At 39.9% G+C, this 26,102-nt stretch overlaps 2 protein-coding genes across 2 annotated transcripts; one reads left to right on the top strand and one right to left on the bottom strand.

Annotated features, from left to right (window-relative positions):
• Nucleotides 1-1,875: 1,875 nt before the first annotated feature.
• On the top strand, nt 1,876-16,301 carry LOC101156813 (aggrecan core protein). The gene is made up of 17 exons (XM_020703805.2): nt 1,876-2,050; nt 5,641-5,716; nt 6,698-7,087; nt 7,259-7,433; nt 7,637-7,764; nt 7,863-8,156; nt 8,224-8,418; nt 8,845-9,019; nt 9,143-9,270; nt 9,373-9,666; nt 10,597-10,698; nt 10,931-12,109; nt 12,199-12,357; nt 12,962-13,044; nt 13,128-13,284; nt 13,833-14,015; nt 14,542-16,301. The coding sequence occupies exons 2-17, from the start codon at nt 5,647-5,649 to the stop codon at nt 14,604-14,606; spliced, it is 3,777 nt and encodes a 1,258-aa protein (XP_020559464.1). The 5' UTR covers nt 1,876-2,050; nt 5,641-5,646; the 3' UTR covers nt 14,607-16,301.
• Nucleotides 16,302-18,694: 2,393 nt separating this feature from the next.
• Nucleotides 18,695-26,102, bottom strand: hapln3 (hyaluronan and proteoglycan link protein 3). The gene is made up of 5 exons (XM_004069411.4): nt 25,985-26,102; nt 25,132-25,268; nt 22,776-23,174; nt 21,990-22,292; nt 18,695-21,925 (listed from the first exon to the last, which is right to left on the bottom strand). Exons 2-5 carry the CDS (start codon nt 25,262-25,264, stop codon nt 21,624-21,626), a joined length of 1,137 nt encoding a protein of 378 aa, XP_004069459.1. The 5' UTR covers nt 25,265-25,268; nt 25,985-26,102; the 3' UTR covers nt 18,695-21,623.

The following is a 26,102-nucleotide window of genomic DNA, read 5'->3' as shown; positions in this document are numbered from 1 at the left end:
GCTCTGAGCAGCATAATGTTCTCTGCACTCACAAAGAAAACCAATGAACGGAAAACTGGTCACTGCAAGCAATGGCAAGGAAGTACTTGTGGCACAGAGAAGTAAACGGGAAACTATTCCAAATCAACACAATCCCCAAATTAAATCAACCACCCATGTATTATCTATACCCCCTTCATCCCATGTGGGGTCATAGGGGTCAGTGCAGCCTAAATCGCAAAAACATTTCAGTTTAAAAAAAAAATCTAAATGTCAAGTTTATGTTTTGTAGACAGCTGAAGAAAATCACTTTGATTTCAAAGCCACATGAAATTCCGATTTCATGGATCATCCAGGTTATCTTAGGTTATACAGGTTCTTCAGACCAACTGGTCAGTCTATAAGACGTTTCACTGTGGATCCAAGTACGAACTGTAAATTGTACTTAAATTAATACCAAAAAGTTTAAATGATCAACCTATAAAGTCCTGTTACCTTGAAAAATTGCATATTGTTAGTAAGTGTATCTACAGGTAGATTGCCTGGAATACCAAGGAATCTTTCACTATTCAAGTCTGGTCTTCAACACAAATAGTTGTTGCTTTTTAGTATAGGTACTGCCTCTGTGTAATTATAAACACAAATATAAATATAGAAATGTGTGCACTTTAAATATAACAGATGATATGCCTTTCCCTCCTTAAAGAAAGCAGAAATGTACCTATACTTATCTAATGTACATCATCACACAACAGCTAATTGATATAAGCAACGTTAACTAAACCCAATGTTTCCATTTCATCTGTGGGGAGGTGCTGGAAAAGCACTGGCTCCCCAAACAAGACCAAAATTAGAGCAAATCAGCTGTTTTCTTTGAAGATGACAGAGTAGGTGCACGTCGGTGCACCGGCACACAGTCAGCATTTACAGCCCTGAATAGGGTTGGGTTGTAGACGAGTGGGAGACACGCCTTTCCTCGACCTCATTCCAACATTAGCATGTTTGATTTTGAACTGAATCCACACAAACAGCAGACACAGTGTGCACTGTATGCATGCTGAAACAGGCGTCCAAATACATTCAAATATGCTCAAAGAAATACAATCGTGACTTTTTTCTTTTTTGGAAAATTGTACTGCTTCAATCAGATTGTCTTCTTTTACAATCTGAGTCTGTTCAGTCCAGCTTCTACTAAAAATTTTACTGATTATAATTATATCACCTCAGATGTTAAATAAAAGCTTAATCTCAAAGGCCAGTAACTGTTAACCAGTCTTTAGTGTATTTTCCTATCAGAGGAGAGACAGTGAATATATTGGTAAAAGGATGCTGAGTCTAAAGCTGCCAGGTAAAGAGATCTAGAGGAAGACCAAAAAGAAGGTTTATAGATGCAGTGAACAAAGACATGGATACGGTAGCTGGTGTTAGAGTAGAGGATGCAGAAGACAGGGTTAGATAGAGGAAGCTGATTCGCTGTGGTGACCCCTGAAGGAAAAAGCCCAAAGGAAAGGAACTGCAAGAAGTGTATTTTCCTTCTAGATTTAAGTGTTTAACTAAAGGAAAAGCCGACTAAACTTCTTTTGATGAAGAAAAAAATTCAAAATATTACAAAGTAGATTTTAAATGGCTTGTTAAAGGGTTTGTATCTAAAATAAAGTCAATTAAGTTCATGTCTGACAAAAATAAAAAAAATGTATAAAATCTACTAAGGGAAACAAAAGTGAATGGATGTTATTTCTGATTATGTTTCACGACCGGTTGTGAAATCTTCTGACGTAAGATAAGCTGAAAACTCATCAAAAAGTGCAACAGTCCCTGTAGTTGCTCAGTCAGGATCTTGATTCTTTTTTTTTTTTTGGGGGGGGGGTTGTGCTCCTGATCGGACAGTCTGAGGTGTTTGGAGCAACTGGTAGAGGAGTTCCACATTTCACTCTCCCCCTCTGCGTCCCTCCCTCTTCTTCCAGCATCTAAATGGGAGGTAGGCACTGAATAGTGCCTCTTTCTGTTCCCCTGCACACAGTCAACCAGGACCCTTGGAGACGTTGGTCTTGGGAGCACATCGGCATTAACGGTACGTCCACAGCTCACCAACGAACACTTTGGCAAAGAACCGGTAGAATCTGTGAGGAGGTATAGAGATCTTTTTACACATCTTTATCCAGTGATTCAAGGATATGGTTATTGAGCTCTTTAGATGTCAAACAAAAGGAAACTTTTAGAAGTTTATCACTAAAAGAATTCAGTTTGTTACTTTCTTTTTCTGAAGACTTAGGGCATTTATTTGTTGGTTAATCAATGCGACTAAACACATTTTTTATTTTACAAAAGCTGTCGGATTTGACTCGATGCCCTTTTACATGTTACGACTTTTAAGCTCTATCTTTTCTCAAATACCATCTCAAAAAGGCAATTGTTTAGTTTTAAAATTAATTTCATGCAGGAAAGACAAAAATAGTCAGAGATTTAGGGGATTCTAAAAATGGATGAATGGAAAAAATGTATGTGTTTAAAGTGCTTAAAGACTTTAGAAATAAAAGTGCACTAAAGTCTAAAAAGTAAATGTCAATTGATCTAGACTAAACTGGAAAAGACAGAATGCAGGTCTACACTTTTTAAAACAAAGGAGGCCCCAGTTATACAGGAAAAATGCAGGGTTTCTTCTTCTGTCTTCTGTGGGGAAACACAGAAATGTTTCTTTTGTCTTTACACACTCTATGCAACACTTTTTAAAAACCTGCCTCAGTTTGGTCGTAGCACACAGTTTCACTGAAGGGAGATCGAAGCAAACTGGCGCTTGGTGGCATCCTGTTACTATGGTTACATCAGGGTGCACAAGCACATGCTGTGAATCGTAATTCTGAAAGTTGAAATGAACAGTTTGCAGACTTTCGCTGCTATTTTCATGATGACAGTTATTTTGGAAGATGTGCGCTCTTTTGGTACACATTTATGTGCTAAATAGACTCATGTGGCAGAAGTTTGATCCATTTTTACAAACCATCGTTTAATTGCATCCATGAATTCTTGTTTCAACAACCTGTGTGCTGTTTCACACACGGGCCTTACAGTATGTGTCATTAGGCGTGTATGTGCGCACGCAGCAGTATCAGACGTGCGTTCTCTCACATCCCCTCAGTGATCTATAAGACGGAGTCTGTTTCTTGTGTGCACACATATCAATGTCAGCTCTGTTCTGCTGTTGAGGGACTCAGTTAGCAGGGAGTGGGTGGAAGCAGAGGTGGTGGGGTGTGTGTTTGTGTGTGTGTGTTGGGGGAAGGGGTGTCGTTGGATGCCCGCCGTGTGTTTACCTTGGCAGGGTCACACCTCCCAGGGCCCTGCCCCTGTTCACTGATGGAACAGACCGAGCCCTTATTGCCCTCCACCTCAGCTGGGAGCAGAACATACCACAGCAGTGGACCTGGGGAGAAAACAGCCACCCCACTGGCTCAATGGGTTCTCTGTGGAGAGGCGGCTGATTGGCTTGCTCTGACCTGGAGAGATTAGGTCACAAATCCAAGTGCACGTCATTAAGTTCAAATGATGCATTTAAAAAGAGCAGAGTACTTCTTAGGGGACTGAAAAGCACGACCTAAATAACCAAGTATTTGGCTGGCTTAGCAAAATAACTAAAAGACTTGTATTGTGTTAATGCATCAAGATAAAGCTGAAAGTCAGAGACAAAATCAAGTTTTGTCATAAGGCAACATGAACTGAGTGTGAGAAAAATATGCAGAACTCTGCAAAATATGATTATTACTGGATTGATTTATTCATTTTGCATGACACAGTCTGGTATTTTGTACTTCCTGTCAAACTGGGCCGACATTCACTCTCAAGATAGATCGTAGACAGCAGGGCAAATATTGGTCTTGCTGTACTGGAAGTGCTAGATCCTTAAGGAACACCAGCAGCCCCCGCAAATGCATTCATCCATGTCATATTTTACCACAGAGATTGGAACAAGTGAATGTGGCTGCAAATAGTAGCCATGAATCTAAGAACAAGTTATTTTGTTTAACAGGGCTTAGTTTTTAATCTTTTGTCATTTTCTGTCAAGCCACCAAAATTCATTGTCAAATTGAGAAAAGGTGGTTGACAGAAGGTTAAGGTTCAGTGAGTTTTCCATTCTCAGGCCCGTCCTGCAGAAAAAAAGCAGGTTCAGTTAGAACTTGCATCAGTTTTATGTGCTGGATCTATGAACAATGAAAAAGTGTGATGCTGGAACTGATATAGATGTTCTGAAGGGAAAAAACAAAAAGAATTGTTTGTGAGAGCAGAATCAGCAGTACTGAATCACAGTTCAAATTGTGTTTAGACATGTGTGTTTGATTTTGTTAAGAATAAAAGTTTTTCATGGTACTAAAGGTTTTTTTCAATAACCGTACATCGATTTATGGCAGCAGGTTGGTTAAATGTCCATCACAATACAACATGTTCTGTTAGAAAATGTCAATTTATGATGGACCATAAAAATGTTTTTTCTTCTATTTGGGGGGGGGGGGGGGGGGGCAGTTTGTATTTGACATACCTTCATAGAATTGAATTATTACCTGCTATCACACATGAAAAGCAAAAATATACCAGAAGATTCCTTTGGAATCCACTGCTTTGAGAAGTCAATGTGACCCCATTGTGTAGCTCGTTCCCAAATAGTTTAAAAGCTAGGAGCAGTCAGTTTTGTGATTCATACGTCTGCTTTCTCAATAGGTTTTGTGACTTGTATCGCCATATCTCTGGTATGAAAGCAACTATGAGTCATTGGCTCTTTACAAAGTAGCTTAACATGCTGCACCTCACACACCAGCTGCTCAGACTGTACACCTACACTCTCAAAACTTGGTACGTAGAGGTAAGGCAGAACAGAGTACTTATTTAGGGACCACAATCTTACAGAGTTCAGATATTCTCCATGTTTTAGTGCACTATATATGTACAATTTGTGTCAACAGTACCAAGACTGACTTACTTCACTGTTGACTATTGATCAGCAACTTTAAGCTTCCATCTGCTGCTGGAGCATCTCCTTAAAACACATCACTATTACAGCTGGCTCACACCGAACAAAATGTCATGTTTCATTCAATAAGAACCAAAACAAAGACCAGCAGAAGCAGAGAAATCCCACAAAAATTAACAGCTATAATAAACAGAAACAACTGGGATTATGGGAAAAGCTCATGAGTTTCAAAGAAATGAACAGTGAAGCTGCAGCTTTAAAACTAATGGAAATAAAGCAAGTAATGAATCAACCAGACTTTTTCCTTTCAGCCCAAACTAATTTTAGAGTTAAATAGTTCATGTGTGCAGAAGAACAAAAAGGACCTTTCATTGCTTTTCTGTGGTTAAATGGTTTCTAGAAACACTTGAAACACTCTTTTTCCCAACAAGTGTGATGAAAAACCAAACACTCTTTATACTCCAGATAATGCAAGACTTTACAAAAAGAGAGAAAAACATACAAGAAAGAAGAAACATTAAAAAAATATTACCAATCATGCTGCTGTTAAATTACTGTTTATTTCTTTGTACTTTTTATGTCTATTTTTCACGGAAAACGTTTGTCAAAGCTGGAAAGAATGTAAAAGAAAACGTGTTTAGAAACTTTGAATGAGTCTGTTTTGCAAAAAATAGAAGGTAATTCCAATTTTTTATTTTTGCCAGGTTGCCATGACTTCCCTGTTTCTGCTGTTTTTGTCCCTGCCCATCACCATGGCGATGTCAACTGTGAGCTATGATGGTAAGGATGCCTCTGTGGCAACTGTAAATGTAGGGAGCATTTATAAAAAACCTGCACATCCATTGAGTTTGCAAGAAAGTATGAACGAACAAGCGTATCCTTCTCTGTGAGTTACTGATGTGACACTAAGCCTGGATCCTGGAATTCAATGAAACAAATTCAATGAAACACATGTAAGATCATCTAAAAAGCTTCAGCCGACTTATTTTTGGCTGTATTTTCTTTAATATGGTACTTTTTTAAGTAAATGTAACTTGTTGCGTTTTTCTCATCATACAGAGTATATATAGAGATAATCAAGCTTAAAATAGTGTTTTTGATTATTTCTTTACTCAAATCGTTGTGAATCAGGAGTAGGCAAAAATGTAGTGTTGAATAAAGCTTGTAGTTGTGACAGTGTGAGGGGCTGTAAGCCAGCAGGAGAGTGAGTAAACAGATGGGTGACAGGAAATGGGGGTGGGCTTACTCTGCGCCAACTGTCCACAACTCAGAGGTGAATTTCTAATGAACTCCTGCAGCTCTGCAGAAACTGTGTTCATAATTAAAAGACCACTTTCACAAAAGACGTCTAAAAGATCTGAAGTTTATCTCATATCAAATTCGTAAAGTTAAGCTCTGGGATTTTTTTTTTTCTTTTTTTGAAGGCAAAGGGGAAAATCTAATATTTGCATTTTTAGCAAAACTTGGTATTTTACATTACTTCAACAAAAGTGCAGACTTTAATAATTAGTAAGTGTATAATAGAAACCCACTTGCATTCATAAAACCAAAGGATTTCAGCTTGTCTGTCTGCTCTGCTGCTGGACAGGAAAAACAAGGGAAAAGCATTGATTTCTTTTTTTACTTAATATTTTCTGTTTTTAAATGTTTTTAGACACTAAAGCTTTTAATTTTTTACATGAAGGCAGGCAGGTTTCACAGCACCATATGTTATATTCTAATGGATTAATGGGAAAACACATTTTGTTTATGTTTTGGCAGAGATGGATGGCAAATTACACGTAAGCATCCCTGTAGAGACGCCTCTTCGCCCCCTGCTGGGTGGCAAAGTCATGGTGCCATGCTACTTCCAAGACAACACTGTCAACGACCCAGGAGCCCCCACCATCAGCCCACTCTCCCACCACATCAAATGGACCTTTGTCACTAAGGAACCCAGGAAAATGATCACCATCCTTCTAGCATCAGAAGGGAAAGTTAATGTGAAGCCAGAGTATGAAGACAGAGTGACAATGGTCAACTACCCCATGGTCCCCACAGATGCCTCCATAGAGCTGACAGAGCTTAGATCCAAAGACTCTGGAACCTACCACTGTGAGGTGATGCAAGGCATGGAGGACAGCTACAGCTCTGTGGACATCCTGGTTCAGGGTATGCCAACAATATTCATAGTTTTTTTTAGGACTTAAAGTATCACACACATTGTCAAATTTATTGTCAAATTTACTCAAACTGCAGACATAAAAGTACCAGAATCCCTTTTTTGTGTCTCTTGAAACCAACTTCCAACTTTTCCATCCTCTCATTTTGTAAATCGTACAGGTGTTGTGTTCCACTACCGTGCCATTACCAGTCGCTACACCTTGACGTTTGAGAAAGCCAAAGCCGCTTGTATTCAAAACAGTGCTGTCATCGCTACACCCGCACAGCTGCAGGCTGCTTTTGATGACGGATTCCAGCAGTGTGATGCCGGATGGCTGTCCGACCAAACAGTCAGGTCTGATAGTATTCTCTTATATCCTCACTAAAATGAAGACTAAGCTAAGAAAAGAGGCATGAAAGAGGAATTGAACAATTAAAGACAGTTCTCAAAAAAGCAAAGTTGATCTAATGAAGACAGATTGAAGGTTTTTGATATTCTAAATGCAATTCAGGTCAGGAAAAGAAATCACTATCTCGAATGTATACTGTCATTTCCAGGTACCCCATCCATGAGCCTCGCTGGCGTTGCTTTGGAGATAAGGAAAGCTTTCCTGGTGTAAGAACCTATGGTTTGAGAAATGTAAATGAGACCTACGATGTGTACTGTTTTGCTGAGAAGTTAACAGGTACTGTGCACTCTCCTGAGAATCAATGTTTTAAGATAATAAATACTTGGTTTGATGTTGTTATGCTTCATCCTCTTCTCGAACCTGTTTCCTCTCAGGTAAAGTCTTCTACTCAACATCAGTTGAAAAGTTTTCCTTCTATGAAGCACAAGATCAGTGTACCAAGCTCGGTGCCAGGCTAGCCACCACTGGAGAGCTTTACCTTGCCTGGAAGGATGGTATGGATGTCTGTAGCGCTGGTTGGCTGGGAGACAGAAGCGTCCGATATCCAATAAATGTTGCTCGACCTCTGTGTGGAGGGGGACTGGTGGGAGTCAGAACTGTCTACTTGTTTCCCAACCAGACTGGATACCCTTATCCAGACTACCGCTATGATGCCATTTGCTTCGGAAGTGAGTTTTTTATTTTTAATTGAAAGTAGCTTCAGATTTTAAAATATGCCCTCAAAATCCATCCTAGCTTTTTCCTTCTCAGCTGAAGATTTAATGCTGACGACACCTCCCCCGGGGATCTTTGGACTGACAGGTGATCCATCTCCGTCATCTGGGACTCATGAAATGAAGACAGGAGGTGTGGACATATTGCCCATTCAACCTAGTCCAACTGATAAAAAAAGTGAGTTTGGGATTTCAATCAAGCACATTTCTTCCACGGGTGAGCCAAAGAAGCCTTGAGCTTTTCTAAACTCTTCATATCTCTAATAGAAATGAAGCTCACAAACGCACATAAACACTAAAAAGAAACTTTCAGGGGATGATACTTTAGGATAGTAGTTCGCTATGCATTTCAAGGTATGCTTGGAGGTAATGTTGCAGTGTGTGCTCCCATGTATGACTTTACAAAATCTCCATGTCTTTTACCATGAGGAATCCTAATGAAAGCATGTTTTCATGGTTTTCTTTGTACATTTTATGTTTGTTTGTTTTTTGGCAAAAGGAAACTAGAACACAGCACTCCTATGCAAGCTACACCAAATTTAAAAGCTAAAATGAACTGTTGAGTGAGACAGAAGAACATCAATGTCAACACCAGTTCAAGTGACATGGTTGTATTGTTTTCCTTATCCTTTTCTTGTTCCAGGTGTGGTGTTTCATTACCGACCCATCACAGGCCGGTACACTCTGACCTTTATGGAGGCTCAGCAAGCTTGCAGGAATATTGGGGCAGTCATCGCCAGCCCCCAGCAGCTACAGGAGGCTTATGAAAATGGACTAGACCAATGTGATGCCGGTTGGGTGAAAGACCAAACCGTTCGGTGGGGACCAGTTCACTGACTTACCCTTTTTTAAGTGTTTATTGTTTAACTCTGTTTATCAAGCGTATCATATTTAGGTCCTTACAGGCTAGAAATATAAACCCACCAAATGTTTGTTTCTAGGTATCCAGTGGTGACACCAAGAAAACATTGTTATGGAAACCTGTACACACGCCCAGGAGTAAGATCTTACGGCTTCAGATCAGCAACAGAACGCTACGATGTATATTGTTATGTGGGGGGTTTGAATGGTAAGCACTATGACATTCTGAGTGGATCACTGCACAAAACACTAAACAACTGTATCATGCCAAAGCTCTGTGTTTTTTCATTTAACCATTGTTGTCTTCCAGGCGAGGTGTTCTTTGCCAGTGACTACGACAGCTTCTCCTACGAGGAGGCTGTGCAGCACTGCCAGAGCCTGAACTCCACCTTGGCCACCCCTGGTCAGCTCTATGCTGCCTGGAAACAAGGATTTGACAAGTGCAACCCAGGTTGGCTGATGGACCGCAGTGTCCGCTTCCCCATCACGATTCCCAAGTCGCAGTGTGGGGGTGGGCTGGTTGGTGTCCACACCATCCATGCATTTCCCAATCAGACGGGCTTCCCAGATGAGCACTCACGCTATGACGCCTACTGTTTCACAGGTAGGAATAGGTTGGGTGTGGTCTACTGAAAAAAGGCCTAAGCTTGGATCAGATGAACAAATACAGAAACTGAGATCCACTTGCTGAGATAGCTGAATTTAATACCTTATCCTCCTCTTCAAACACATTTCAAACATTTTTCTCTGGGATTGTCTGAAAGGTCAACAGATTGGCTTAGTACACTCAGTCTTTATCAACGACTTTCCTGATAATGCAAATTACAAGCCTAAGTGACTCATTGAAATAAAAAAGTCTTTTTACTTTTAGTTCAGAATGTCCTGAACCTAGATTGCATGTGCGCATTACCTGCAGTCATAACTTCTCTTTTTACTCTTTAATCTAAAATATTTATTTTATAATCTAACCTCCCAAATAGGCCGTGATGTGTAGCAATGTGTGACAACACTTTTGAGTTCACTTATTACGCACAAAGCAGGTATAGGGCTCTGTGATGAGCACCTGTGTAGTTCAAAGAGATGAAGGCCTTAAGGCACAGACAGAAAATCCTTAGTAGTGTTACCAGACCCTCCTTCTGGGTTTAAAGAATAGGTCAGCAGAAATCAAAATACTACGCAAAACATGTAGAGATTATACAGTCTCTTTTTTTATTTAGCTCTTGAGGGTTGTGTATAAAAGCAAAGGAAACTGTACAAAGTTATATAGTGTCCTCTGGCAATTTAAACTTACTATGCAAGCAAGTACCCTCATCGTTGGAAAAAAAACAGATCATCTTGAAGCTTACTATAGACTCAGCTGGAACATCAGTCAGTTTCTCTCCAACTGGACTTTGGACTCTAGAACTACACATAAACATTTGTCTCAAAGTTTTCAAAACAGAATCAAACACAACGTTCAAAAGTCAAACCTCCTAAACCACAGTTTGATTCACAACAAAAATGTATCTAAGCATGTTCTGTTTGTGTCTTCCAGCTAAAATTCCTGTTCTTCTTCAAAATGAAACCAGCGTAAATCGCACATTGATTGGTGATGTCATTAACAAGACTGTTATCTACAACCAGTTTGCCTTTACTGGTAAGATGGATGCATGAAACCACTGAAGCGCACAAATCACTGCCATTTATTTTTCAGCATTTCTGTGGATTTATTTAAGTGCTCTTTTTTTTAAGAAAGATATTAGTTTTTAAAAAAGTACCAGATGTTTTATTTAAATTAAAAAAAATCTACATAGTATATCAAAGCCTTTAATAAGACTATTAAAATAATGTTTGATTTTTTTATCTTTGAATTTGTCTTAACATTTCAGAAGCTCCAACATCTGAGCCCTCATTCACCAATGATACTGTTGGGGAGTCTGGCTCTACCAGCACCAGTGGGGAGGATTCTGGGACAGGACACAACATTAGCTTCAGTGGTCACACGAGTGGTGATTCTGGAGACCAGTCTTCCTCCGGAGGTCCACAAGAAGCGGAAGGAGGAAGTACTGTCAGCTTCGTGCCCGGAGTTTCGGGTAGTGGTTCTGCTTCTGGATCTGGGATTGACAGCTCTTCTGGTTCATCAGGATCAGTCTTCACCAGTGGAACTGGATCTGGAATTGGAACTGGATTTGGTAGTGGAAGTGGATCTAAAATTGGGACTGGATTTGGTAGTGGGAGTGGAAGTGGATCTCGAATTGGGAGTGGGTTTGGTAGTGGAAGTGGAAGCGGAAGTGGGAGTGGGGGCTTTAGTGGAAGTGGGGGTTTTAGTGGCAGTGGAGATTCACAGATCTTCTTTGTGGATGAAGAGATGGTGGAGGTAACAAAAACCCCAAAGCCCACTGAGAAAGAACTAGGCAAGGGAGGAATTGATTTCAGCGGAGGCTATTTTGGTACAAGCGGGTCTGGGTCAGGAGAATCATCATCCTCTGGATCAGGAGATGTGTCTGCGTCAGGTTCTGGAGATAGCATTTTCTTTATCGACCACAATGGCATTGATCTTACATCACATCAGTCTAAAGAGCAGGAAGCATCAGGAATTGATACTTCTGGATCAGGGTTCTTTAGTGGCTCCCCTAGAAGTTTCCCATCAGGCACATCAAGCAGTGGCTCTGCTTCTGGACAGTCTCCTGAACCGTATCCTGATATCATCTATCTAACCGATGATGTATTGAAAGTGGCTGCAACACCAAGGGCACACCAGGAGCATACTTCAGGTAGGGTGGAGGTGAGCGGCGAAGGTAGTGGGTCAGCCATTAGCCATGAAGTTAGAGGAACTTTGGATATATCAGGTAGTGGAGTCACTCCTGAAAAGCCTGCTGATACATCAACATACACAGAGTTTAGCTCAACTGTTGATCCATCTGGATCAGATGTGCTCAGTGAGGCGGAACACACAGAACCACCAGCTTATGCAGTGACTCCAGAAGTCGCTTACACAAGTCCTACCACCAAACCTTCCGTGTTATTGGCAACTCCTGCTGTCATGAAGATGCCAGACTTGATCGCAGGTGAATTCTCTGGCTTTTCATTGGTGCTCTTGTCAGACGTGGAATAAGAGTTTCCTTAATAGAGCTTTTTCATCTGTGACTGTGTGCAGGTGTCCAGGACTGTCCCGAAGAATGGGTGGAGTTTGGGGGCAGCTGTTACCTCCGGGTGGAGGATCGAAAGACTTGGTCGGATGCAGAGCAACACTGTCAGGAGCACAACAGTCACCTGGTCAGCATCAGCTCACAGGAAGAGCAGCACTTTATCAACGGTAGGTCACCTTTAGATCTAATGTCACCTTACAGATGTCTGCGTATAAGATAATCATGGTCTCAATAGCATTTGGGTCTTAAAGATCAACTATAATGAAAATTGTGTTTTTGTTGTTTTTAACACGCTCTTGTGGAATTTTTCTGGTGATGGGGAACATATATATAAAGAAAATTAAGATTAAAATGCATTTCTGGGTATTTCTTTATTCAAATCGTTAATAATCAAAAGCAAATGAAAACAGTTCTTTGAAAAAGATTGTATTTGTGATGTAGAAAATACGCTGGGTGAAACAGAAGTTCTCTGCTCCGCTTAAACAGAGAGCTCTCACCAACAGGGAGGTGGGGGCAGGGTTGCTCTGCACCAATGGTCCCACCCCCACCTCAGAGGTGAATTTTAAAAAAATCTGCCCACTCTGCAAAAATTGTGTCCAAGGAAACGACTCAGGTTTTGTTTGTTTTTTGCTAAAAACATATTATTCGTTACTAAAGGACCAATGGGAACACTTTGAAAATAGACCAAAAAATGATCGGAGTGGACCTTTAAATAAAATGTCTATTGTCGGTTGCATTCATGGGTAAAAGACAAATTATTTTTCTTTCCAGCCAACAGCAAAGATTACCATTGGATTGGACTAAATGATAAAGATGTGCAGAATGATTTCCGCTGGACAGATGGGAGCCCTCGGGTGAGCTTCACCTTGATTTTTGAATGTTTTCTAGATGTACTTTTCTTTGGAATGATAACAACTTCTTTCAATTCTTTTACCAGACTTATGAGAACTGGAGGCCGAACCAGCCAGACAACTACTTTGGTTCTGGGGAGGACTGTGTCGTGGCGATTGGACACGACGATGGGCAGTGGAATGATGTGCCCTGCAATTACCACCTTCCTTTCACCTGCAAGGCTGAACACATCCAGCACACAGGTCTGGAGTATGTTTTATGTTCAAAACACAGTCCATGAGGTCATGCAAACAGAAATTTATACATTTTTCAAACAAAGTTTCCATAAACTTCTATTCGCAACAGGTCAATTAACTGGTTTCTCAACAGGGTAAAATCTCATACCATTTTAACACATTTTGATTATAGTTCCCTTTTACTCCAGCTGTAGTTTTCATTTTATAATGCCTTCAAATCTTTTAGGTCTCATCATTAATTTTTTTTTTTTTCAAAGAAACGTTAAACACCAGTGGTCATTGTGGGAAAAGCTATTAGTGGACATGTGCAGGGAGATGGACTCTTGAAATGGCATACGGCAAAGTTGCTGTGTAAAAAACATGTGATCAGATTTGGTCAAGTGATGTCGGGTGTTACCAGATTTAAGGTGTCCCAATGCATGTCTCTACACGAGCAAAATGCATGTAAACAATGCGATAAATTACTTTTACCAATTTTAAATGTATTTTATTATCGTTTGATAGCTGATGAAATAAAATGTGTTGATTTCTCCGTTTTTCCCCTCACTTCTTAGTTATGTGTGGAGCTCCTCCTGCAGTGGAACATGCAAGTCTGATTGGAGCCAGCAAAGAAAGTTACCCGGTCAACTCTACAGTCCGCTACCAGTGTGACGCTGGTTACGGGCAGCGCCACCTACCCTTCATACGCTGCATGCCGAGTGGGCAGTGGGAAGAGCCACAAGTGGAGTGTACGGAAGGTGAGCAGACACAGTTTTGGTTCATTCCGACCCCCTTTTTTACTATCCTACCATACAAAACAGCCAGTTACCACACTGTTAGGTCAGTCAGAGGTAGCTTGAAAAATACAAACTCAGACAAACAACAACTTTTTAATTCATTAGATTTTATTATGATTTACTTTGTTATTTTAAAAATGAACAAAGAAAGCAACATGGCCAATGTGAGCGCAAAGTAATCTGCTCTTAGTCATCTGTGGTTTTATTGTCTACTGCTACAATTAGGGTTGTGTATCTTTCCCTTTCACATGACTGGATATGCATCTGGATACACAGTCTACAAATAGATACATAAAATATTCAACTAACTTTGTGGTGTATGATACACTCCAATTGTTTTACCTAAATAGATACAATTTAGATATGTATCATTATATATTTTGTATTCAAAACTATAAATCAAAATGCCTTTTAACAGACAAACTATTATTTGGCATTTTTTCCATGTCCTCAGAATGTAACCAGTATGCATATCTTCTTTGTTCAGATGTCAATGGTAGATTACATAAAAGGTCCCTGAAGAGAAGAAGTAAAGGCGTCAGCAGCCAATAGGAGCTGAGGAAGCTGCTCTGAGCAGGACTGAAAGGACAAAAAGCAGAGAGTCACAAACGAGACGTCTTGCAAAGAAGAATGGACACTAATGCAAATGTCCCATCAAAAGATACCATGCCTTCTTTAATGACACTGCCGTGTCAGATGTTGAATAAAAAATGAGAGCATTGTGCCAAAATCTCACCCCTCGCCTCCTGCTTTTGGGCCATCAACTAAGGTAAATGACAATACTTTTAAATATATTCAGCAGTGCATTAATTTTATGGATGGACATTTAGAAAGTTTATACTTTAACAAAAAAGACTGGTTGTGATTTAATTTATTTTAGTTTCAATTTATTTCAGTGCTAGAATACAGGCATATAAAAGCATTCAGGATTTTCTAAACAGTTAAATGGAGAGAAATCTAGTCCATATTTTCTATATTATACGACAATTTTACACATCTACACTTCACAGCAATTGCTTTTTGTAAGAGGAAGAAACAATCTAAAAATTCATTTACAGTTTATGTTTTCTTTAAAGGACATGAAGCTGTTCCTCACTATTATTAATAAATACATCTATAGTTTTTTTAGATGTGTGTGATTTTTAAAGAAAATTTCGAGGCTTGCAAAATACTGCCTCACCTTCATCCTCAAACAAAACACACTTCATAAATATTTATTGTTTTCACAATCTCACATTTAGTATTCTAATGTAAAAGAATTGAGGATCAAATAATTGTTCATTTCTATTTTAAGTTGAATAGAAATCCATGTTTAAGGTACAACTTCAGTGCACCCACCTTGAATTTAAAATAATCAGCACTCATGCACTTTGAAGTAATTTTTGTCATCTTGGCTGGAATCTTAAATCAAGTGCACCTTTAACAGGAAAAAAAAAGAGCAACAAAAAGTATTTTTTTCTGTAGTAACGGACACCTAACAAATTGACAAGGGGTTACGCTAATGAACATCACCTTCTGATGGTGCAGACGCTGCACATCCACTTAGGGGCCGCTCCCTAAAATCAATGTAGTTTTGTGAACTGTGTCAGCACTGAAGTTACAATCAGTGTTTGCTCTCTACTGTGCTTTTTTTCCTTGTAAATATTCTTACTAAAATTCTCTGAACAGCAGGATCTGTGTGAAACCTCTTTAGAGCAAACCATTGAAACTTGTTGATTTACTCGTCCTTTACATGTGTGTTGATTCATTTGGAGCCAAGTGTACAAAATCAAAAACAGAGCATTTGAAGACCTTTGATCGCAGGCTTAGACACTTTGGTGGAGAATGAAGAAAGGAAATCAGAGAAAATCAAACATGTGGATGAGCTGAACCAGAAGTGCTGACAGTGTCTTTTAAAATTCAAGATTTACTTACACTCTGAGAGCAAAACGATATTTAAGTCTATGTCTGATTATTCCAAACACTGATTTTTGTGATGCTGAGCAGAAACATTGGGTATTTGATGCTAGTCTACTTGGATCCAGCTTGTGCAGGATTTTGTGAACCTCCGAGGTGTGAAGAATAAAAGAGGAAAACTGGTGGCTTTGTGTTACTGCTTGTGTTTCATTGATTGATTTAAAAATATAAATTGTGTTACCAATAAATCGCCGTACAGACAGACATTACTTCTGTTGTGAATTCAGATCATGAATCCTGATGTGAGAAATCCATCTTACTGAGCTGCACCAAATAAAATCTGGAACCATTCGTGTCTGTGAATTCTATGTCCTCACTGCTACTCCTTTTCTGTTGCATTACTGTTTGTGAAAATGACATGCTAGAATTTGCTCCCTTTTCTTGGAAAGAACTCAGCTGAGCCAAAGAGAGCAACCCTGGAATGGAGTTTGATTTTTTTTTTTTTACTTTCCTGTGCAAACGAAACGTTCAGTAAATAGCTCCTTCATCCGCTTCTACAGTAGCTACCTTCATCTCTGCAAACAGGCCTGCTCTTTGACTGTGTGTTTTTCCACAGAGGGTACAGCCATACGTATATGAAGTAACATGTTCTGCACGTTTATGGATCCACGTGCTATAGTTGTAATAACAGGCCACATGTGTGCCACAATCTCAGCAGGGTGATAATGAAAGTGTGAGTGTTTGGGTTCATGTGTGTCCAGTGGTGTGAAAGAGACGGACATGTTTAGAAAAAAGCTGCACGCCACATACTCAGTGGGGCCTCTGTTGCCCTATGGAAGCTGTTTTATAAGACTCTTTAACCCCATCTCACTTTTAAACCCCAGCATTTTTGGCTGAAGAGTAATCAAACGGAGTAAGGACGCCGACTGACGAACTACAGTAAGTAAGGAATGCATTTTAAAGTTAGTTATAAACACCTAATTTCTCAAAAAAACTCTCAAAATGCTGTATGCTTTTTTTAATCAGATTTGAAACAACTATGTCATTAAATGCAGCATTAAAAGAAAATAACTAGGTTGAAAATGTAAAGCTTTCTAAAAATCTGTGAACATACGCATCAGTGAGGTGTAGATAATGACAGGAAACACAGAGTTTGTCAGATCCTTGACTTTGTATGTTTTCTGACAGGATAAGTCAAGAATCCCCATGGTAATAGAACTGAAATCTTTGGCATCAAAAACCATCAGGGACAAATGGCAATTAAAACTAAACCCAGAGGATTTACAATAAAGCCAGCGCCTAAGTGAAGTTAGAAACACAGAGATAAAGTCATTAGCTGTGTTTCCATTACAGATTTGCATAAAACTTTATCGAAGTTCTAGAAATGTCAAAAAACACAATTTTGCAATTACACAGTTTCCATCAAATCCTAATTATGTGAATAAACACAACGATAAATCATTCGAAAACATGGCGTTGGATGTGAACAATACTTTGATTTACAGCAGATACATTCAAATCACTGTCACGGCACTGGCGGTCATCATCATCTATCGAAGGAGACGTCTGTGCCTTATTCCTTGTGCTCCTATGACCCCACCTTTTTATTGACGTGTTCTCCCTACCACGTCAAAGGTGGATAAAGGTGAAAAGGATTTCATGTAATCCATGGACACCAGTGAAGATCACAAATCATTGAAGAAAAAAGGTTCAGAGCACTGTCTAGTGGGTCTAGATGACCCAACTCCCAATGTTAAAGTGCCTTGGATAGCACAAGGGTTACTCAGGCCGTGGAGCGGCAAGCTTCTGACACGTGGGAGCGGCTATGGATGAAGCCATTTTGGGAAATTGTGGTTGGTGATTTTACAGAGGAGCTGTGGATCCAACAATTCCACATGACACGCTCAACTTTTCATGAGCTGTGAGATGCTGTGGGACCTCTTGTGACGCCCGCTGTGCAGTGCCCCAGGTGATTGGTCACGTCTATTGTTTTTTACAGTGTATGGTCAGGTGTGGCTCATGGCAGAAGTCAGCGCTCAGAGCCACTCCTGCTACATGTCCATTCATTTTATCAACCAAACTCACACTACTGAGAGCTACGGCATAATATTATGGGACAAAATGAATCCCCCATGTCAAAAGACGCTCCAACGCTCAATTTATGGCATAAAATTACAATTACATTGTGTGACATCACATAGAAAATGCATTACCACCAGATCATCCCAAAATGAGGTAAAATCCTTCACCATTGCTTCCTGATACGGGCGCTACCATGTTGGAACCAGTCGACAGTGAATGGTCCGAGTCGCTCTTTTTCATCGTATCTATGGCAATTACTCTCACCATTGCTATAGATACGGTGACTAAGAGCGACTCGGACCATTCACTGTGGACTGTTTAATTTTGGTGGCGCCCGTATCAGGAAGCAATGGTACTTCCTATTTGGGCCACGAGAAGGGAGGAGTTGAGGTGTCCATTGTTTTCACAGTCAATGGTCGCGGCTCACAGACTTGAGTCAGGTGAGCCACCGGAAGTAGGTCGGAGCTGTTTACAGCACCAGTCCCTGCTGGAAAGAGTGTAAGGAAAAATATGAATAAAATAAAGAGGGAAATATTTTTTTCTTTTAAAGAACAATAGTTTGATTGCTATGCCCAATGAAACTCAGAAAACTAGCAGCTTTTTTCTGGAGTGGAATTTGTGTCAGCCTAACCTGTTTTGCAATTAACTGTACAACAGCAAAGTAGCAGAGTACTGTAGTGCTTTAATTACTCCGTGGAAAACAGTACAAATGCATAAGAACAATGACAAACTAATATATGTTTAATGGAACAGTCACCTCTTCCACAACCTATGTAAACAATGTAGCTTATATATTACAAGAATTTAGAATAAAGCTGACAACCATTTAGTTATCATTCAAAAACAGCACATTTCACATGACGTAATATATTTGACACTGGTTTAAACTGGACCAAGACTCCATGGCAGTTCTAATCTAATCAGAGAACAATCACAAGTTGGCATTTAAGATTTGAGAGAAAAATGAGGGGATGGAATTTCTACTCCCTTGAAACATCAAGGTGCCCTTATGCTGCTCAAAAGTCTGGGATTTTAGTGCAGAAAGTCTAAGAGTAGAGCATTTGTCATTTCTTATGTAACAGTTAACATTAGCACTTTGAAGAACTCTGACTAAAACAGAGGAAACATGTATGCTTCATAGTTTGTTGTATATAAAATGTGTACAAAGTACTGGAAGGATAGGATCTAAGGACACTTAGATCTGACAGCTATGAATTGTCTTAAACAAATAAAAAAAAATGTTTTCAAAGATTGCTTTAACAGGACAAAACCCCAAAGAAAGATTCCACACTTGTAATAATTATTTTAGGAATCGTTTGCATAAACTTCAAAACTATTCTAATAACTAACATTCAGTTGGTAGGCGTGCCCTGGAAACAACATACATGAGTGTTTGACGATCCTGAACTCTTCAAGAAATCAACAGACCTTTAGACTTTAGAGGTTTTCCCTTTTTTTGGAAGGTGAGGAGGAGTCTGAATGTCTGCAAAACATGAATGCACTGACTTTACTTGTGAAACCCATGTGGAATCAAAGACCCACTATAGACATGCATATTTTTTCCCAGCAGAAACCCCACATATACAATGGAAGGGCACAAAAATACCACAAAACAATAAACTCATCTGGGATCAAATTCTCCTTTATTGTAAGAGACCTCTAAAATGAGAATGTACAAAGAATTAATACACGATGAGTTGCCTTGTTAGTTGTGTTAAAATGTTCAGTTATGACCAGCTCCTTCAGCACGAGACTGTTGCCCCCACACTGCAAGAAGGAGCTTTACCGCGGGTCATTCCTCCCCACAGCCAGCAGACTGTACAACACCGCGTTACAGTGACACTCCACGGACCCTCTGTGTTTTGGTGTTTTGTTTTTTCATTCACTCATTTAACTTATTTTGTAAACTGTTGTTGTCTTTATTTTTCAGTAGTTTTTTTTATTCTTCCACAGTTGCTTATGCTGTGTATTTTTTCTTAGTTATTTTCTGTTTGCTGTTTGTACTTCTGAATGTTCTTTTTTTTTTTTTTGCTGCTGGAGATAAAAAGAATTTCCCCATTGTGGGATGAATAAAGTTTGATCTTATCTCTTATCTTATCTTATGTGTCATACATTTAACAGTAAGAACCTGATCTTGTTGACAGACAGATCCATACAAAAATATATATATTTTCTGTGTGGATTTCATGCAGCACGAACCTGACGGTCATTTCTCCACCATGATCTCCAGTCCATCCAACAGCTTTGGGACAAAACCCCACAATAGAACAAAAGAACAACACATGACATATTGATCAACTTCTCTTGATACTAAGATGCTCTAAATGAGAGCAAACTCAGAGGTTTTAAACTGTGGTTTTAGGGTTTTCAAAGAAAGGATGATAACATAAAAAAAGTTACAGGTTTGAATTTAAGTCAGTTCAGATTACATCGGGTCTGATGTTCATGTGGTACATTATGATCATTGACTGTACATGAGAACTGGACTGAGTAAGTGTGACGGCACCCACAAAAAAATTGGCTTACTCCCACTCGTGGCTCCAATCAATAGTCAATGTAGCTGTCATGATTGGGGTTTTTTTTTGCCTTAATTCTTGCCTACTGTTTTGTTACAGTCATGATTAGAGTTGTGTATGCCTTAGTTCTGCTTTCTGTTTTATTTTGAAGGTTTCCTGCATGTCTTAGTTTTGAGTTTTACTTCCCTGGTCCCAATCTCCTCTGATTGTTTTCACCTGTGTCTTGTCAGTCCTGTTTGTATATGTCTTGTCTCTCCCTTTCTCTGTGCTGGTCCATGTTGTCTTCTTCCATGTCTACCTGGTTACACAGAGAGTTGGTTCTGTTTGGTTTCCCTGCTCGGCAGCACTTTCGTTTATGTGAATTAATCCCTTTTTTCTTGGAACCACCTGCCTCCCGTTTCTGCATTTTGGGTCCTTCATCAACCACACTACCTTAGTTGCCTTTTATTTGCTATATTTATGCTGCAAAATTGTCGCCAGACTACGTCAATAAGCAGTGATTGGTCCAAGTCGGTCTGAGTCAACATTGCTATGGCAACCACTCTCGCCAATCAGCTTGTCGGAAGTCCACACCCCTTCAAATCCATTTAAAAGCGGGCTCAGGAGAATCTGTCAATCAATTAAAATATTTTGAATGCATCTGATTGGTCAGTTAATAACTTGAATAACTTGCACTGCAGTAAACATATTATGACAAAAGTTAGGATTATTAGGAACAAGTTAAAAAAGGTATCAGATCAAGAATGGTTATTCTGACAAATATGACAGAGTAATAGCTGTTTATTTCTCCATTGATGTCTATGGGAGTCTGGCTTCTTGGAGCCAGTGGGTACTTCCTATTTGTAACCCTAGGGGTAGGGGTCACTCATTCTAGTTTACATATACAGTCAATGATTATGATGAATGTATGAATAGTTTGACACAATTAATAGAAGATAAATTATGATAAGGAAAAAGTGAGAAAAAAGAGTTACTGTCACTTTAAATCAGATAGAATTAACCAACTCCTTCTATTTGTCCTCTCTGCAGTTACAGTTCACTGTCAGTGCAGCTTTAAAACAGTTCACTGTCAGAATTACTTTTTGTTCTCTAAAAATGGCTGACGATAACAGTAGACACCAAATTTCCGATGCAGAGGGGGGAATCCAAAGCTGCGCACTCCTGGTTGTGGTGGACCACAGTTAAGACGAGCCTTGGTGATGGGATAACGGACACTTCCATCAGCTAACCAGCCTGCGTCGCAGCGGTCAAATCCCGCCAGCTTCCATGCAGCATATAGATGACCCACTTTGGCAATTTGACTTCCATCCCTAACACAGGCCTGGACTGCTTGAGTGAAGTTGAGCTTCTTCTGATCTTTTAAGAAGTAGACATTCCCTACAGCAGAACAGAACAGTCAGTGAAAAGGCTAAAACTCCTGCCGCGACGTGCTCACACTCACCCTTCGTAGACGCAGAGAAGCAGAAAGCGTCGTAAAGGTTTAAAAAACGATGCCGTTGACCATAGCTGCGCAGACCAGGAGCCAGGTCCTCTCCTCCGCAGCTGTGGCGCGCCACCGTGATAGGATACTGCACTGTGCCGTCCGCCAACCATCCTGCATTGCACCAGTCAAGGCCCTCCTCCCAAGCGGAGAAAAGCTGCTCCACTGTAGCCAGAGTGGCCTCCTGATCCTGACATGCTTGATGGGCCGCAAAGAAGTTAAAATGGTAACGTCCTTTCTTGGAGTAGTAGGGGAACACCACACCTATGAACAGAATATACAGATTTAGATCATTTAGTAGTCAATAAATAGGAATTTTCTGGGCAATAAAACAAGAGACCATGAAGCTGCAGTTTCTTAGGTTGCCCAAACCTGTTTTAGCTATAATGCATTTGTTTTCCACAAAACAAACATCATTGTAGCAGTTTTTCCTGCTTTCGTCAAATGTTGGATTGTTGTGACATCTTAAATGTTTTAATTTAAGATATTTTGCTTTTAAAATGTTGTGTTGTAGATTAATAAACACCAATTTTTTAAACAAAACTTCATAAAAACATACATTTAGAAATACTTTCTTTTCTTTTTTTATAAGGCTCAAAATCTTAAAAATGTGTGCTGACTATTGGAGGAAAGCTATTTCACTAAATCACAAAAGTATGAAGACCAAATAAAGAGTGTACTTGCATTTTTTTAACAGGTTTTGTAGTGCCAGTATACTATAACAGATGGTCTCGAAGAGCATCTCACCCTTCAGCTCCAGCTCCACGGTCACACTTTCATCTTCAAGGCCGTCGATCACCTCACAGCGATACCGCCCAGTGTCATTCAGCTGCAGCTCATTGATGACTAGGGACATGTCTCCTGGAGCTGAGCGCCGCAGTCGTACGCGGCCCCGGAAGCCGCCGTAGCTGCGGTGACGGTTGCCCATGGCGACCATCACCTCGGTTTCCGTGGTGAAGGCATCAGAGGAAACAGCTGTTGTGATGGCGTTAGCAGGTAACCAGCTCCATTTGACGCGGGTCCTGCGTGGCGCGGTCAGCTCAGGCTCGTAACGGTACTTACAGGGGAGAGTGACGCTGCTGCCCCTGGTGCCTGACACTGAAGACTGGGGCGATTCCACAAGAAGACGGATCCCATTGAAGTAGACTTCGGAAGGCAGAAAACAGTGGAAAATGTGTTGAATGATGTAATCTCAATTTATACTGACATCAGTGAGTAAATTACTAAAACTGAGAATCCTAATCTAAGATCCTAATAATTTTAACCTCTTCTGGGTCTTCTGACTGAAAGCCCTGATGATGTTGATGCATAGTACCAAAAATAAAACAGCACAAGTACACACACCAGCCACTTTACTAAGTATACCTTGGACCCCTTTTTCCTTCAGAACTGCCTCAATCCTTGGTGGCAAAGATTCAACAAGACACTGGAAACATTCCTCAGAGAGCTTGGTCCATGTTGACATGATAGCATCACGAAGTTGCTGAGGATTTGTCCGCTGCTATCAATGATCCCGTTTCACCACATCCCAAAGATGATCTAATGGGTTGAGATGTGGTGACTGTGGAGGCTATTTGAGTCCAGTGAACTCATTGACATGTTCAAGAAACTAGTCTGAGATGATTCCAGCTTTAGGACATGGCCCCTTATCCTGCTGGAAGTAGCCATCAGAAGATGGTACACTGTGGTCAGAAAGGGATGGTCATGGTCAGCAACAACCCTCAGGTAGGCTGTGGGGTTTGAACCATGCTCAATTGGTACTAAGGGGCCCAAAGTGTGCCAAGAAAATATCCCCCACACCATGACAGCACCACCACCCCGAACCGTTGATACAAGGCAGGATGGAGCCATGCTTTCATGTTGTTGATGCCAAATTCTGATCCTACAATCCAAATGTCACGGCAGAAATGGAGACTCATCAGACCAGACAATGTTTTTCCAATCTTCTACTGTCCAATTTTGGTGAGTCTGTGTGAATTGTAGCCTCAGTTTCCTGTACTTAACTGACAAGAGTGGTGCCCTGTGTGGACTTCTTTTGCTGCTGTAGTCTGTCTGCCTAAAGGTTGGATGTTGTAAATTCAGAGATGCTCTTCTGCAGACATCTGTTGTAACCAGTGGTTATTTAAGTTACAAATCAAATCCTTTTTTTCTGCGAGTGGTCGATTACTTTAAGCTTTTTGTAATCAGTGTGGAGCTAATTCAACTGAGCTAAACATACCATTTTCCCTTATAAGACCCAAACATCCCCTTATTAGACCCCAAAAAGTATTGTTTAGTGTTCATTGTAATTGTGCTTAGTCTTGTTTCTTCACAGAGCCAACATCTGTCTGTTTGGTTGCTGTAAGCTAGATTCAGTCATATCAACCTGCTAATAGTTATGCAGATTTTAATTTTGTTTAAATTAAGCCTTGGTTCTCTGTTTGGTCTCGGTTTTCCCTTTGTAAATCTGTTGTGGACAAAACCAGGGGTCTGCAACCTGAGGCTCTGCAGCCACATGCGGCTCCCTTATCCCTACAATGTGGCTCGTTGGAAAAAAGATAATAATTTTAAAACAAGTAAGGATTTTAGCTTAAAGTCCTTCAGGTTCTGTCAGATTTTAACAAGTCAGATGGCTGATCCAAATGACGGTAAAAGATTTAATCAAATGTTAGAGTGGTTAATTATTGAAATAATCTCAAAGCTCACATATTTTTATCTTCTGCAGCACAACAGTGTCTAGTTGCTGTTCAGAGACAGAGTTCTTAGAGTACAGAATTGCTTTTACGTGTTTCTTTTAAATTGTATTCCACACCAATGTTTTCATGCTTATATTTGATAGTAAAAGGAGACAAAGGAAGACGGTGCACCAAAGTTAATAAAGAAGAAAATGTCATTTTTCACTTAACTTTCTTGAATTCTTAATTAAAGTTGCATCAGGATGACATTATTTGGAATATAATGAGAGACAGTTTGGAAGTAATTAGCACAGCACTGGTGAAGAAGCAGCAGATTTGTTCTGTGTGGTTAAAAGAAAAAAACACATCCTAATGACAGAGTTTAGCATTATTGACTATATTCAAATAAAAGTTCTCCTTTGACTTCATGCTAAATAAAAAGCACATACTCTCTCCGTTCCCATTCCTGTTGCTGATATCCTGGTAGTGAAAGCCATTGTTGAACCCATAGAAGCTGCTCCGGCCTCCGGGCAGCAGGAGGTACACCCAAACGACCACCAGGGGGCGGTGCAGACTCGGCATGACTCTGTGGGGACAAATGCATTTAAACGATCCATTTTACTCAGTGCCCAAAGCCTAAAGTCTGCAAAACACTAAATGCATGAAGCAGGTTAAGATCTCATTTTATGCACTCAATTAGATCAAATAAATGATAAATTCACTTAAATTTACTAGAAACGCCTTTTAATATTTCCAGGTGTTTTGTGCTCAGAAAACTGAGTCAACAATTTTTCCTGATAAAAAAAAGTCACACTTTTAAGACTAAACATATAACATGCTATGGAAAACCTGAACCTTGTAGGCTACTCTTTAATAAATGCGTTTTGACTGCCTTTGCTTTTAAAAAGAAAAATATCAATCAAAAATAAACAATATAGACCTACATTTGTTCTTTACAATTAATCTTTCAGTTTTCTCAAGACAAAAAAGCATTGTAGTTATTCCTTCACCTTCCTTTATATTGTTAATTATTCATCAAAATACTGAGAGATTTTTCTGCAAAGAAGTGTGTGACGTAAACAACAGATTTGAATGTTTACAAAAATCATTTTTTGCCTCGGAAAGTAGTCCCAGCTGCACCTTTACCCTTAAAACTTCACTAAATTGAGTCGAAATTAAAACAATAAAAAAATAAATCCTATTTTAAAACTTAGAAAAAATGAATAGGCTGTAGGTAAAGGTGTGCAATTTTAGAAAAAAAAAAAACGAGAGAGAAAAACAGTATTTTCCAGAATCCCTCACAGATGAGCAGAAGTCCGTCCAGCGCGCCTCCAGTCAGATGTCTCCTCATCTTCTGTTGTCTGTTTCACAAACGTGCTCTCCACCCGGAGGAGCGCGATGACGTCACGAGTAGAGGCAT

This window comes from Oryzias latipes, chromosome 6 (assembly GCF_002234675.1).
Source record: "Oryzias latipes chromosome 6, ASM223467v1".
In the NCBI taxonomy this organism is placed as follows: domain Eukaryota; kingdom Metazoa; phylum Chordata; class Actinopteri; order Beloniformes; family Adrianichthyidae; genus Oryzias; species Oryzias latipes.
This window is presented reverse-complemented; position numbering and strand designations above follow the sequence as displayed.